We start from the raw sequence: 15,649 nt of genomic DNA, 5'->3' as shown, positions 1-15,649 counted from the left end.
ATGTCCCTGGCCGCCCTGCGACCCCCAGGAGCCCATACACAACCCCCGGAAAAGCCTGGATAAAAGAACGCCATGGGGAACCTTGGCCAAAATCAACACAATAATGCGGGGATGTTGACAATGGATTATCAAAAATATACCAATAATAGCTGAAATACTTAACTTACCCTACAGTGCAAGAGCACAATTGGTCCACAGTGTGTCTCAGAATTAGTTGATGGGGTTTCTCATTCTTTGATTGCGACCGGTAAGCTTTACCCTCATTACAGTCGCACCTGGCAGCCCAGAGTCCACGCAGGTCAGTTTTACTTTTAATATTCTGAATGTGTCCCTCCTGCATACTGTAACCCCTCCTGCCTTTCACGGGATGATATTAAGGATGAATTACGCCAAAATACATCACTTATTTCATCTGGGAATACGCTGATTTCTCCCTTCATGTTTTGGGGTTTTCCGGCTACTTCCTGGATGGTTCTGAAAAGCTTGATGGGCATAGCAACAGTAACTAAGGGGGGGGGCGGGACTTTGCGAAAGGTCAATTAGACTGCTTGCTTGAAAAAAAAACCGTTTCCCTGTTCAAATATGCCTTGACTAATGCAGAGTTTTTCCATTTTTCATTTTCAACTTGCAAGAGGTAAAATAACAAGGTTTGATTTGCACAAATCAATTAGTTGAATTCCAAGAGTTCAAAGTGAACCAAAAAAATGTATTTAAAGGGGAAACTCTCCTTTTTCTAACCTTATTTCTGTGTTCGGCCCCTTGGCATCTATGGGTGCGTCATTCATTTGTACACCGATTATGGGTAATCTCCTGTTTTTCATCATTGTTTCCGCTAATGTGAAGCGCTTTGGGTGTCTAGAAAAGTGCTAAATAAATGTAAAGATTATTATTATTATCTGTGGCAGGGATAGCGCGTGAAAAACACCTGCATTTGTTCCCGAACATTTCTGCATCTCTGGGACGGTGGTGAAACAGTTTTTTTCTGGCCACCAACTAGCATAGTTTAATACTCTAACCTACTCTAAACATGCTGTTCAAAAACACATTAGATAAGCTCAATTTTCAATGGTGGATATGACATCCCACAACACTAACATATAGGATGGATGACAATACAGAAGCTTGCACGCAATGCACTCTGGTATGTGTAGGTGCTGTGGAAGAGACTGTGAGGAAGAGAACACCGATTTTTTCATCAGTTTAGTACACACTGGGGACTAATACGTCAGTCAACTGCATTACTCATCAGTGCTGTGTGCATGTACACAAAACCATCGGGAAAATTTCCCTTTAAAAGGTGACTACCGAAATTGCTCAACAGTATCAGGTCTCACCTGAGAGATCTTTTTCGGCGGCAGATTTAGGTATCTGTGTGAATGAAATACACTGGTAGTTTTCCCAGTTTTAAAAAATAAATGCAAACAGGGGACTTAAAAACACAACACATTAATAGCCTACAGACAAATTGCCAACAATTGTAGAGAGTAAGCTTGAATATCAGTAACTTCAGTTGGTTGACTTGGGTACTGTTGGCTTATATGAGAAACTCTTAGGACAGGATGAACATGACTGACGTGACAATGAACTAGCACTGTACAGAAAAAAAATCATAAAATTCTACTGAAGTAATAGGCTCCAGTTTCGGGGTTTTGGTGAACAACAGTGCAACAGTCAATTCACAATTATTTCAAGACAGAAACAATGGCGGGTATTGTGGGCACCAATGACAAGAAGAGTGATACTCACCACATTGCCACCCATTCTAAATTCAACTCGCACTCAAAGCAAGTCTCACAGATGCCATACAAATTCCAGTTGGCACCAATCACATGGGTTTTAACAGCGTTAAAAACAACGGGCTTTCGAAATAAGTCATTGGGAATTCAGGACTGTGTGTGAGAATTGTATCTTCCCCTTGCGTGAAATAAAAAGGTCATTCAAGGGTTATGCAGATAATTAAGCCAAACGCTGCTTCGGAAAAATCCTCACACTTTGAACAGCTTTCACCAATTATGCTTACAACTGTATATTTCAACGGATACTGTTGGAAGAGTAGACCAGGCTTCTCCTAGTTTTTCCCTTGTACATTATAAAATATTAAAGTCTGAACATTAAATATTTCATTGGGGTGACTATGAGAAGTGGAGGCCACGACTGTTTTGAAATAGCGTACTTTCTACAAAGGTCAGGCCTTCTTTTCTTGGGACAAATAGACATTTACCAAAGGCACCGCATCTTACAGATCCATGATCAGTTCTATGCCACTTTAAAATCTTCAGCGCGAGAGGGCTGCGACTCCAAGATTCAATGGTGGTTAATTAAGGTACACTACGTGTTTTACTTCATAAAAAGTAGATTGTTTGTATTTTAACAACACAACTGTCTCCTATGGGACAAAACAGGGTGATGGTTTACCACTAGCTGGTTGGATGTTTGATAAAATACAAAATGCACTTATGACATGTGATGAAATGACACATTTTAACAAAGTTAATACAGTGTAACTAAAAAAACAAGTCACTATATCCACGTGCACAAAGGCAATTATTACTTTATACTTAAAAAGGGGGGGGGGGTTTGCAATTTTTACTTAGCTAGGTCAAGTTCCCCATAGCGGCTATCGTTGCAGCATTCGGAGCGAAACCAAATTCAAAAGACAACAACACACATCTGACGTTGGCCGGTGACAACACAAATGACGAGAATACGCCAACCGCAAAACACGGGAGACGCGCGCGTGAGTGACGAGCGAAAGGCTTCTCGCCGAAACCCGCTTTGACAAACGTTGACAGGCGGCTAGCGTTAGCCGAGAGCTAACATGACGTTAGACTGCTCGGCGTCTCCGTCTTCTCATAACAATGGCTGTCGGCGCTGTTCGCGGCGTAACAACACCGACGCGGGGCTGACAACGAAAACGGTGACAGCGCCCAGCGACAGCCGGGGGGGACACACACACCTGGGCTTGAGCAACTAAACAGACGAGAGTCAACTTTTACGTTGGTCCGTCGTCTGTTGGCGTGAACTAACAACAAAAAGGGCGCAGTCCACCTACACAACAAACAGGCCCTGCTCCGCTATGCTAGCCGACCGAACTGGCTCGCTAGCCTGCCTTAGCTTCGCAGTAGCCCCCTCAGCTCCTCTCGTCTAACTCATGTACACAAACGTGCTTGTAACACGCCAAGTTCGTTTTCTACTTACCTTGGTTGCAATTTACTAAGTATACGAAAAAGAAGACTTTTAAGAGTAGCATTTCTGATAAATCCATTGATACGTTATCACTTAATTGTCCTACTTAGATACGCGCAGACGCCCTGTGTTTATTGCGGCCGGGGAGGGTTGCCAGATATTGCGGGGGAAAGTCCGGCTTGTCGAACCGATTCGCCCCCAAACTCCGCTTCCGCACGCAAAGCCCACAACACGCGACGCCTCGTCTTGTTTAAACCCACCGTTTAATCGGGTTAGCGTTCCCGAAGTGGATTACGGTGTAAGGAGTGAAAACAACTGCGTGATAATCACGTTTTATTCCAATACAATTAGTTTGCATTAGTTGTGTTTGGGACTCTCAAACTTTTCCCTGTCTACAGCCCCCGTGTTAGGCGCGTGCATTTAGCCACTGACATCCATTTGGGAAGATTGTGTTTTTCCATATCCCTCACTACACTCTTCCATAATCGCCTACTGCCATTGGTGATAACAGTGAAGTAAATCAATAACAGTAATAATCATAATAACAAAGCTCTTATATGTATTTTTCCGTGCATTAACTTCCAGTTTGAGACTTTACAGTCGCTATCCACAGCAGGGCCGATCCTTGTTGTCAGTACAATCTCCTTCATGCTTTTGCGGCATGGGGGGGGGCAATGGGGGGAGGGGGGCAACGTTATACGAGCACCGCACCGCGCGGCGCAACATCCGGCTGTATTTTAATGCAGCGACTGTAATTACACAGCAGCTAGAGATGTTTAACACGTTACCTTTAATCTAGAACAGACTCATTCTTGCGTCTGTTTTCAGCCGAACACAGACACACACCTAAAAAGCAATGACAGACTGAATCCAGGGCAAAAGAGTAGAAAAGGACGTTAACACGCGACCGCTAATAATTTCAAGCCACTTTTCTAGGGAAACACATTAAAATCGCTTACAATCAGCAGACATGGCAACTATGGTTGCAGCTTCCTCTGCCTCTCCTCTTCCCTCCGCCGTCCTGACGTCAGACGCAGCGCACGACGCACAGTTCGCCCCCCCCCCCCCCAGATGCATAAGAACATAAGCCTGTACATTAGGGCCTGGCGAGCGGCAGTCTCCTTGCGTGTGACAATCCTCTCCCCCCCAGCTCATAAACACGTCCAGGCAAATACATTGGCCTTTTTATTCATTAATGTCTGTGGCTGTAAATCAGTTTTACAGATGTACTGTCCAAGTTCCCATTAAAGCGTTTTGTGTTACATTGTCAACCTTTCACAGGGGAAAAATAGCCCAGATTTAGATCCTTAAAACCAGATGGAAGCGTTTGGTAACTTTCTACATGACAGCGGCGTTAAACAAAACCCAGACACAACAGCATGTGTGGACCTGGTAATAACTCATGTGACAGTATCATTGAGCCACTGGATGATTCCAGAACAGCCTTTGTCGTCAAAGTGAACTTGAGCAACGGGGTGGCTCCCGTCTAGTGTAACCGCTTCGACTCTGGTTACCTCTCACTGAGCTTCAGCCTACGATGCACCTGTTCCACTGGAAGCCGTTGCTTTCGAGGTTGATGAAGACGCATCACTTTGCAGAACGTCAGCCGTATTACGGGTGCCTTTCATATAACCTGACACGGTCACGTTCGAGTGTGTAGAAGAGTTAAATGCAGCATTTGAAATAATGTGTTCTTATACCGTCATTCATTTAGAGGACCAATTTGGTCAATTACAGTAGTGATGGACAATAGCCTTACTCATTGATCCAAGTAAACCGGTGGTAAGTACCCAAGTTCATCTTCACCGTGAAGCCTTCTCCCAAAACAGTCTTTCTGCTGATGCGTTCATCATTTTGATCAAACACCCCGCTTTATCAAGAGCAAATCCACGTCGCCAGTTGTGGGGTTTTCCCTCTATTCCACATAAGTTCCTCTCGCTCCAACAGCGGTGACGTGACAGACTTCCACATCGGCTCCTAGTTTCTGCAGCTCATCCAGCCAGATCTGCTGCTTCTGGGACAGCCGATCATTTGGCCCCTTCACCTCTACCAACTGCAACAACAAAACATATTAAGTCTTTGTGTGTTACAGCATCTTGTGAAAATAACTGTAGCACATCCCAAGTTATGTGGACTTGGGGGCGGGGGGGGGCAGGCTTCATATAAATACTAAACTTGACATATAACAGAAAAATTTCCTATCAAAGAGTCAGACTGTGATCTTAATTCACCTTATAGATGTTGTTGGAGGTGCTCCACACCAGCAGGTCAGGTAAACCTCCTCGGCAGTGTCTATAGTCTTTGGCCATACGTGTGATTATTGCTCCTAAAAAGGTTCCACCCAGGCATGACACTAGACTCTGCACAACACACACACACACACACACACACACACACACACACACACACACACACACACACACACACACACACACACACACACACTCAATCATGTTGTTACCGCGTAAAAATAAGAGGCAATTGGATGAAGAAAAACATCTGATTTTCAAAGTACAGCTGTAATGACAGGAATAATTACATTTTTATTGCCTAACAAACCATTTTAGATGTGAGACAATTAATGGACCTTAAAAGGAACTTACTCGCTTGCTCATTCACATACTTAGTTAGCAAGTCTACCTCAACGAAGGAGGGTACAAAGAAAAAAACAAAACAAAATAACTGGACTCTTACGCTAAAATGTCTTCAGTGAGGCTTAAAAATGACAAAGAAATTGAAAAAAAAAAAAAAAACACTCAACAATTCCAACTGCAACATAAAAATCAACAGCTCCTTTTTGATCCCCCTAAGACGGCTCATACCATTTGGACTCCTATCATGAGCTGCTTGCAACTCTTTTGTGAAAAATTATCTCATAAGACATGCCCACTGAACACGTATAGAATAAGGCCATGTGTCCACCAGAGACCTGTTTCAAAGGAACACTGCCAGTGCTAGAGATGAGCGGTAGGTCAGATGATAATGTGTGAAAAACAGGCGCTGCCAAGTGCTGGGATGAGATGCTTGGTAGTTGTTGCTACACAATGAGTTTAGTTTTACACCAAAATATTCTCTCTGCTTTCTGTTTATTCACGTTGTCATAATATACATATAAAATGTCAAATAAACACAGGTTTTCTGTTGTCAGCCCTAATTATTGACATATTGGCATTTCTGTCAAAGGCCATACGAGTTATGTGACAAGTATAGCCTACATTAAATGAAAATGGATTTTCTTCACCTTTTTAGCTTGTTTCCCCGGTCATTTTATGCACCTATTGATTCGGCATCTGTTTTTCTACTTGTTTTACATCAAAATCTAATGTAACGAGAGTCCTAAATGTCCATCCATCCATCCGTTATTCGAACCGCTTATCCTGCTCTCAGGGTCGCGGGGATGCTGGAGCCTATCCCAGCAGTCATTGGGCGGCAGGCAGGGAGACACCCTGGACAGGCCGCCAGACTATTACACACACACACACACACACACACACACACACACACACACACACACACACACACACACACACACACACACACACACATTCACACCTCGGGACAATTTAGTATGGCCGATTCACCTCACCTACATGTCTTTGGACTGTGGGAGGAAACCGGAGCCCCCGGAGGAAACCCATGCAGACACGGGGAGAACATGCAAACTCCACACAGAGGATGACCCGGGACAACCCCCAAGGTTGGACTACGCTGGGGCTCGAACCCAGGACCTTCTTGCTGTGAGGTGACCGCGCCAACCACTGTGCCACCATGCTGCCTAGTCCTAAATGTGTGACATTTATATAGAAAACAATACAAACTACAAAGGCTGCTTCTTTACAGGTCCGGGTGGACACGTGGCCTAAGTTTGCAAAATGCATATTCACAAAGTCCTTACTCGCTTGGACTCAATAACAGTAGTGCTTTCCATCGATGAAACAGTGTGTCCTTGCTAAGATTAAATGTAAACACCTGTGCCTGTTGCAGTGAAGAAAAGCATTTCCAGTTGACCAGCGAACACACTTTGCCCTCCTGGGACGTCCAGACAGCCTCCAACATGTCGTGCAGCGTCTCCGTGGAAGCCTCACCAAGTACCTGCACACAGGTGTCAATCGCCTCTCTCCTGTTCTCATAGAAACAGTCGGTGAAAAGGTCCAGCGGAGAGGTCTGTCAGGGGGAGAGAGAGAGAAAGTGTTGCTTTCCTGGATGCACAGACATCTCTCAAAACCTGAGCGTATTGGACTTACGGTACCTGATAGGGGTTTCGGAAAACATCTGGAATATCCTCCATGAAAATGATATCCCACAACAGAAGGCCGAACAAAGTGGAGAATGTGGAACCTTCTCCGTGTATCCCTGATAAATGACAGAATTAACTTCTTCAATACCAGAAACATATATTACACAACATTAATTGAGAATAACCAGTATTTGATATGAAACAAAGCTGCCTGCCTTGGTCAAAACCCAGCTGGCGGTAGTGTGCTAGTGCCAATTCTTCCACAGAGCACATTATGGTGGCATTACCACTCTCTCCTGTTTCCTCATTTGCTGGCATAAGGAAAACAGACTTCCCCATGCCTCCCTCATGAGGGAACAGTTGTCCTCGGATAGTCACCTTGAGACACACATTCCAACGCAAAGTTCACTTCATTAATTTGATATATCAGGAAAATATACTTTTATAGAAGTTGAAAATAATATCTTGTGCTAACTCACATGTGTGACATCTTGGATGTGGATGGCAGGCAGATCTCTGAGTTGCAGATGGTATTTCTTGAAGCTGGGGGACTCCTTCATCCTGACTGCCCTCTGGTGGAGAGACAACTGATGACCGGTTCGCACAAGAGGATCTGAAAGCCCATCTCTGATAGCACAAATAGCCTGGCAGGGGAGAAGAAGAAAAAAACAAAACCCAGTGTCCTAATAAAGAGACAAACATTACAACTAAAATGAACCACAGTTTGACACAAAGGGGATCAACATTAAAATTATTTCTGTAGAGTTGGATGATCTCACTGATGTTGCTACTAACCTGCTCAGGTTTTTTGAGGTGCTGATGAAGGTTTAATGCCAGCCTGTCCCACCATCGCCCCCGGCTGTCAGGACAGTAAACTGATTGAGCCAGGAGGGACTGCAATTCCTCTACTGCGTCCTATAACACAACAATAGAAACATTACATCCATCCATTCCATCCACTATCCAAACTGCTTATCCTGCTCTGTGTCGCGGGGATGCTGGGGCCTATCCCAGCAGTTATTGTGCGGCAGGTGGGAAGACATGTATATAGATATATAGTACTCTTGCAGCTGACTTCAGATACCGGACCGGACAAGCGGGCCAGCCCTACAAACTTGAATGTCTGTGACTCATCATGTTTGGAGTGACTGAGTTGATCATGTTTGGAGTGACTGAGTGACAAAGTTACACGACTGGGCCGCTGGATCAGGTGACCAACGACATTGCTGAAGTTATACGATTGGTTGGCCAGCCAACGACTTCTCTGGTAACCATGGAGGTGGGAGTTTCCCTATTGGCCGTTGCTCTCTCAAAGTGAGTCGGCGCAGTGGTTCCAGCTCATTCCAGATTTATCGCACACTAAGTTTAACGTCGTACCCGTCCTGGGCACGACGTTAAACTGCAACCATCGGGTCGTCGGCGACTAAACCGGCGGCACCCCCACTTCAACCCTTGGGTTGTTGTGAGGGGGGTGTGTGGACACCCAGCAGGACTAAAAACAAAACCTGTCAAAGGGCGGATGAGTTCCTCTGTGAACCAACAGCCGTCCATACCTGGAGAGGACAGAGGGACCACCAGGTACTCCCCCTACTGGAACACAATGATGACTCAATCCGTTGAGGCATCAGCTGTGCTCCTATGACCCCCATAGGTTACGGAACTAATGATGACGATGATGATGAATGAACGGAATATCCTAGGGCTCATGGATACAACTGAAATGCTAAGAACGGAATACCTTGCCGCTCTTTCCACATCTGGTTATGCACTGTAACAGTCCAGCACAGAGCGGAGTAGCAGAGAAAACAGCCCCCCATGCACCGAGAGGCATGAGGGAGAGCACACAGTTAAAATACCCCAAATAAGCACTCTGACAAAACACTCAATACAGGGTGAGTCTTAGGAAAATGAAAGACGTCCGCAAATAGAAACAGATGAAAGAGGCGGGGGGGGGGATTAACAGATAATTAGAATAGTTATAATTACAATTAAATTAAGTTCTCTTTCAAATCAAACATCCCAAGATATGAATGGAGAGTATTGTTCTCGCAACTGCATTTATAACCTTTTTTTTTTTTAACTTGAACATAGCTTAACCATGTCATGTGATATCCTTCTTCAGGGCAGTTCAACAACTAATATCAAATATTACTGGGACCACGACAGAAAATTGCAGATGAACATTTTATATCCGGGAATTCACATTACAAACATGACCCACTAACTATTCCTGTAACAAAATGGCCCCAATTTTGAACATTGACCACACACACACACACACATTAGTACGGCCAATTCACCTGACCTACATGTCTTTGGACTGTGGGAGGAAACCGGAGCACCCGAAGGAAACCCACGCAGACACGGGGAGAACATGCAAACTCCACACAGAGGACGACCCGGGACGACCCCCAAGGTTGGACTACCCCGGGGCTCGAACCCAGGACCTTCTTGCTGTGAGGGGACCACGCTAACCACTGCGCCACCGTATATATAAAAGAAAATGTGACGCGGGGGATGCCAAGCAGTGTCCAGGTGGCAACCAGTCACCATGGAAACCTGAGAGGAGGACAGACTGCACGTGCACACAAGGGAGACTCACGTGACACGATTCACACACAGAAGAAGAGAAAGGAGAAGACATCGTTCAGAGACAGAGAGGAAAGACATGTGAGAGAAGAGAATAGTTTGCAACAGTCAATAATCTATACGCTATAATCTCGTCGGCAGAACAGTGGTTGGTAAATTCATTGAGACAGAAACCGACCCGCCATGCAGTACAGGTTCTGAAGCACTCAACTTAAAGGCAACTAAATGTAAGCTGAGGCAAAAAGATGAGTTTCAAATTTGGATTTAAAGGACTCAACAGACTGATTGTCTGACGGCAGCAGGCGGGTTATCCCACAAGTAAGGTTAAGGTGAGCCCACCTGGTAGCGGCGCAGCCTCTGCAGGATCTCCACTCCCCTAGACCGGATACGAGTGTAGGCCCATCCAGAAGTGAAGCAGCGGAGAAACACAGGCAGCCCCTCCTGGTGTCTATCCAACCACAATGATGCAGTTAAAAAGCAAGCAGTCCTTAGGGACTCTTTTATGGTTGGGGTTCGATAGTATTTTATGGAGTCTGAATCCAGTATCAAATCCGCTTATCCAATCCAAATATATCTGAGTCCCGCATCAAGCATTTTTAGAAAATTGTAAAAAAAAAAAGCAGTTTATTATTTTTCATTCACAGATGTTTGGGGTTTGGGCCCGTGTTCGCCTATCGACCATGATGTCAGGAGTAAATAAGCGTGCTGCCTGTGTGGGCGTAGACTTACCTGCGGCATCATCCCCTGGTGACACCACAGTAAAGATTTAATGGCCTTTTTATTATAATACTGTATGTGGTTTTAGTTTTTACAATCGGTTACACGCATTTCTCAATACCGAGTTCACTTTTTCAAAACTCGTCATACAACTGGCACAACAGCAGTGTAGATGGACTCAACTGTGGATCATGTTTCACTGCTTTGACAAAATGCATTCGATGACCGCATCTTTCAGAGTTCATGAATTCTTTTCTCACTCAAACTTATAACACAAAATCGCATTAGACAGTAATTTGTTACAATGATACTGTATTGAAATATATTCTAAATCTAAAAAATAAAAAAGACCAACCATAGGTGAGTCCCCATTTTAGCTCAAGACCTACCCAGGTGGGTTTTTTTTGTCTTCTATACATATGGGGACATCTATGAAATGACCCCCCCCCTTTCCTCCCCAATTGTACTTGGCCATTTACCCCATCTTCCATGCCGGTCGCTGCCCCATCCCCTCTGCCAATCCGGGGAGGGCTGCAGACTACCACATGCCTCCTGCGATACATGTGGAGTCGCCAACCGCTTCTTTTCACCTGACAGGAGTTTCGCCAGGGGGACGTAGCGCGTGGGAGGATCACGCTATTCCCCCCAGTTCCCCCTCCCCCTGAACAGGCACCTCGACCAACCAGAGGAGGCACTAGTGCAGCGATCAGGGCACATACCCACATCTGACTTCCCACTCAGACACGATTTTGATTTTTTTTAATATATATATATATACATATATTAATGTGGACCCAGCCAGAGATAGAGAAGTGGCTGACAGAGGATAAAAAAAATGGCCAGCAGAGGGAGAGGAGTAGTTATGCATCGTGGAAAATGACTGAGAGGAAGACCAAGAGCTGTGGACTAAAATGAGATTAGGGCTGATCATGATTAACTGATCATGTCATAAATCGTGTCCTTTGTAGAGATAAGAGTGGTTTTCAGTCCATCCCAGGATGGTATCACTTTTCCTCCCACCTTACTCCCCCCATTCTTCAGCCACATAGAGGAAATACATTCCTCATGGAGTGGGAAAGTTTATGACCATCTTGCACATGACACCATCCCGAATGCGGGATGCCCGGACAAGTCTGCAGAAGCTTGCTACGGATGGATCAGGCGTGCAAAGAGATTCTTTCTCGGGTGTATTTCAAGAGAGGACATAAAGTGCAATGTGGATGAGAATCTGTGGCCAAATGCAGAAGACAGGGTTAACTAGTATTGCTACATATCTGTATGGAAAAATACCTTGTGCAAAAAGTGGCAAAAATAAAGCATGTTGAAGCACATGGCAGCATTTCTGATTCATTCCTGTACTACATACTGTAGTACGTTACATACAGCTAAAAAGTGTCATTGTTATGTAACAGAATGTTGGTTTATGTAAAAAAATCAAAGCTACTTAATAGACAAAATGATCCAAGTTGTAAAGCTACCTGTTGCAGGTGTTTTCTAGGACACTGTGCTGTGAGTGGCAGTGTTCTTGTTGCGTCTAACCGATTTTAAAAACTGTATTGTGCCACAGCAACCGATGGCAGCAGAAGAACAAAGGCCTGGATTTGGGGTGGGGGTGGGGGGTGTCCCAAAAAGAGACTCGTTTAACTCGGAGCTTATCGAATCAGCATTTTTTATCAACCCAGAACCGATTCCACGACAGAACCCACAATCGAACCCCAACCCTGGACGCTATCAATACATCTATACTTTTGCCAAAAACAAACAAACGTGAATATACATATATGATTTATACCGTCCTTACCTAAAGTCATATATCTTCCTCAGCTCTTGCCAGGCAGTTTTGGCAGCGGTGTATAACTCCAGGGCATCTTCCCACAGGCCTGCCTGCATGGCTGTGATAACCTCCTGCAGGGTTCGCATGGCTGCCTCATACCTGGCATGATGAATGGATAGATCAACGCTTCCTCTCAATGATAACGACGGAGGCTCCTGACACTTATCTATTGGGAATCATAAAGTACAACAGATTTGTTTTAAAGAGCACTGTCCGAAGTCGCTCTCAAAGGCCTCTCACCTAATAAGATCCTCTCTGTCTTGGAACAGCTTGGCACAACGTTGCACTGTGTAATCGGGGAAGGCCAAACGGCCCGAGTTAACCAGCAGGATTGTGTAGAGCTGTCCCTGGCCACCTGCTGCCATCTCCTCCTCCTCCACAGAGTCTGTCAGTGAGAAGAGTAAAAGGACACGAGAGAAGACAGCTCGGGGGACGCGGGACAGACGCACGCAGGAACCGGCAACCCGCTTTGCTCTTTGAAGACAGGGAAGGAAAAGATGTGAAGCATGATGTTAGTGTAAAATTTATGATTTCTTTTATTACTTATGGAGGAAATTTTTAATTCGTAACACCTTTTGAGGATAACAGCCCCTATGCTGTTTTGACCCGAAGTTACAGCGAACAGGGACTTCTGCCTGCTTAAACGAAGGAGCCCATCCACTAGCTGCTGTTTCTGAGTCCCAGAACCACCTAGATGGAATGTCTTAGCCAGACCTTTGAGTTCTGGAGCAGGCAGTAGTTCCAGAGCCTCTCTCAAGTCCTGGAGATCCTGCTCTGTGAAATACATAGCGTTGTCTACATGAGTTGTTATTGACACAGGGAGAACTAGATAATGTACACATGCATGAGGTGCCCTGATGCCAAGGCAAGATAAGGTGATATCATTTATTTGAGAAGACAGTGCAAGCGTCCAACCTCTTTCTCTGATATTTCCTAATTCTCTACCATAAAGCACCAAAAACCCTCAGAAATACCATGGAATCATACTTTGAAAAAAGTACACATCTAATGAAAGTGTGTAGCTGTCAAGTGTTTTGTCAGCAGCAAATCCTGTTAAAGAGACAATAAATCATTTTTCATTTACAAAATAGGGCCTTATCAAAGTGGCAATTCTTATGGAGGAGGTACAAAGCCTGAAGTCAAGCTAATATTAACCATGCAAAAGTGAAGTCCAAAAGTGGCAAATGAATTGACATAGTGAACTTACCTGACTGTAGAAAGCCACCCTCAACCAGCTCTTGAGCAACAGGTCCTAACTCACTGCATATTTCTTCATAATCAAGTTTATTCACTTGAAGCCATTTCAGTTTCCTCTGAAAGAGTCTCACATAGAGCTTCCGTCCACTGACTTTGAGAGAGAAAACAACTGTGAGTGAGAGGGTTTTATAACCTGCAGTAAAAATCAATGCCTGAGGAATATTTCAGAGTACCTGAAAGCTTTTCAAAGGTGCGTATGTATGCAAGATCTTCTTGGTTGAACAGCATGCTATCATCCTCATTCTCCAGCACAGCCTTTAGCACTGACTGGAAGTTACGGAGGTAGTAGGGCAATGTGGGGGGGTGATAGTTTTGTGTATCCTTGATAGCATTAGAAGCACCAGATTCCATCTGTTTAGAACTGTCAAACGCTGAAGTGCTTCCCTCATGCACCTTCAAGCTTTGATTCCAAGGGGTGCTGCACAAGGCTGTGGAAGTTTCCTTAAAACTATGCTGGTTTTTATCAACAGTCTCTGCAAGACCTCCACTAATGTCAACCTCCTCTTGCTCCTTTCCTCTCTCATCATATCTTGCTCTCTTTCTTAAAGTAGACGAACTGTCTTCAGAAGCTTCTCCCTTTCCCCCAATTTTTGGTTTGAAAGAGGGAGAGAGTAACTTAGGAGAAAGCACTGGGTTGATGGTCTCCGATTTGGCTGATTCACATTCAAGACTCTCCCCTCTCTCTCGACGCAACGGATCTGCCAATTTCCTGGGAGTCCCGTCCTCAAGCACATCCGCTGTCAAGGCAGCAACGAGGAAACGGTCCCCCTTAGCATCAAGACTCTCAAGCTCATTATTCTCCTTCTGAGAGCTGCCGAGAGCCTCGCAGCCCTCCTCCTCTGTACGATGGGGGACATGCTTATCCAGCGTCTGCGTCCCATCGAGACTTCTACGGCGTCTTGTTGAAAGCTTGGAGGAGAGCTTCCCCAGGTCAACCGTTCTGACCACAGACCCACTACCCATCTCCCGAGGCACCGCTTGAGAATTACGCTTTTTGAAATACGGGCTGGTTTTGGCATCTTCACGTTGGGCCGACGATGGATCCCGATCTGGGGATTTGATTGGGCTATCCTGGGGTGGCAAGGGCACGCGTGGCGCGACACTGCCGCCTGCCGAGGCAGCAGCTTTGTCGCCTCTATCAAAGTTTGCACACTGCAGATCAATGTGCTCGTTGATTCCGTACCTGGGTACCAGCTGGCCGCACAGGGGGCAGGCGAGCTTCGGCGGAGGGGCGCCACCGAAGAACGAGGCGATCGAAGGCGTCGCCGCACTGCCCTCATCTCTCTTCGCGTTCCCTCCGTTCTTGTTCTTGGACAGCGATAAAACACGCCGGCGTTTGGCTCGGTTTCCCCTTTCACTCATCTCAGTGGACGGCCAGGTAGCGTTATTCTCCGGGGGGGGGGGGGCAGACAAGTGTGACCGGTTATTTTTTTGCCCGGTGCGGGATTCGATACGGAGTATATACTGCACCACAAGGCGACCTCACTAACCGCTCGGGCTAAAGGGTCAGACCCGTTAGCTAGGGGGCTAACGGGGCTTATTAGTAGTTTACACAAGTCTTTCTTGTTCGTTTATTTTGCATCTCCCCGGCGTTAGTTGGTCCGCGGTGCGGCGGTGACGCTAAGGTAAATCCCTAAGAGGTCACCCGAACCAAACTAGTTAAACCCCACGCAGAGACACGTCTCATTCGCGCCACCGTTAAACCGGAGACAGCCGCACGTCTGACACATGTGTGGGCGAATCGCGATTCATCAACACAACGCCATGAGGATGAAATGAGTAATGCCATACCTAGGCTCCAGCTAGCCGTCTCCGCAGCGTTGCCTTAG

At 45.6% G+C, this 15,649-nt stretch overlaps 2 protein-coding genes across 2 annotated transcripts in view; both read right to left on the bottom strand.

Moving 5' to 3' along the window:
• LOC130113810 (disintegrin and metalloproteinase domain-containing protein 10-like) overlaps positions 1–3,321 on the bottom strand; it is a 29,181-nt gene extending 25,860 nt beyond the window's left edge. Inside the window, exon 1 of the mRNA XM_056281455.1 lies at positions 3,199–3,321. Within this exon, the coding sequence (XP_056137430.1) occupies positions 3,199–3,265 (67 nt within the window). The 5' untranslated portion in view covers positions 3,266–3,321. The remainder of the gene's footprint in view (positions 1–3,198) is intronic.
• A 1,049-nt stretch (positions 3,322–4,370) lies between these two features.
• fan1 (FANCD2 and FANCI associated nuclease 1) lies at positions 4,371–15,202 on the bottom strand. Its single transcript, XM_056282209.1, has 13 exons — positions 13,994–15,202; positions 13,771–13,911; positions 13,136–13,337; positions 12,804–13,037; positions 12,531–12,662; positions 10,352–10,460; positions 8,219–8,338; positions 7,903–8,067; positions 7,639–7,801; positions 7,436–7,539; positions 7,156–7,350; positions 5,418–5,546; positions 4,371–5,239 (listed from the first exon to the last, which is right to left on the bottom strand). Exons 1-13 carry the CDS (start codon positions 15,180–15,182, stop codon positions 5,102–5,104), a joined length of 3,021 nt encoding a protein of 1,006 aa, XP_056138184.1. The 5' UTR covers positions 15,183–15,202; the 3' UTR covers positions 4,371–5,101.
• Between the last annotated feature and the right edge of the window lie 447 nt (positions 15,203–15,649).

Source organism: Lampris incognitus, chromosome 6 (assembly GCF_029633865.1).
Source record: "Lampris incognitus isolate fLamInc1 chromosome 6, fLamInc1.hap2, whole genome shotgun sequence".
NCBI lineage: Eukaryota > Metazoa > Chordata > Actinopteri > Lampriformes > Lampridae > Lampris > Lampris incognitus.
This window is presented reverse-complemented; position numbering and strand designations above follow the sequence as displayed.

Coding starts and splice junctions, on each gene's coding strand:
- fan1 (XM_056282209.1), bottom strand. CDS start 15,182: ATGAGTGAAAGGGGAAACCGAGCCAAACGCCGGCGTGTTTTATCGCTG. Junction 7,540..7,638: donor CCAGCTGGGTTTTGACCAAG/GCAGGCAGCTTT, acceptor GTCATTTATCAG/GGATACACGGAGAAGGTTCC. Junction 7,351..7,435: donor TTTTCCGAAACCCCTATCAG/GTACCGTAAGTC, acceptor TCCCCCTGACAG/ACCTCTCCGCTGGACCTTTT.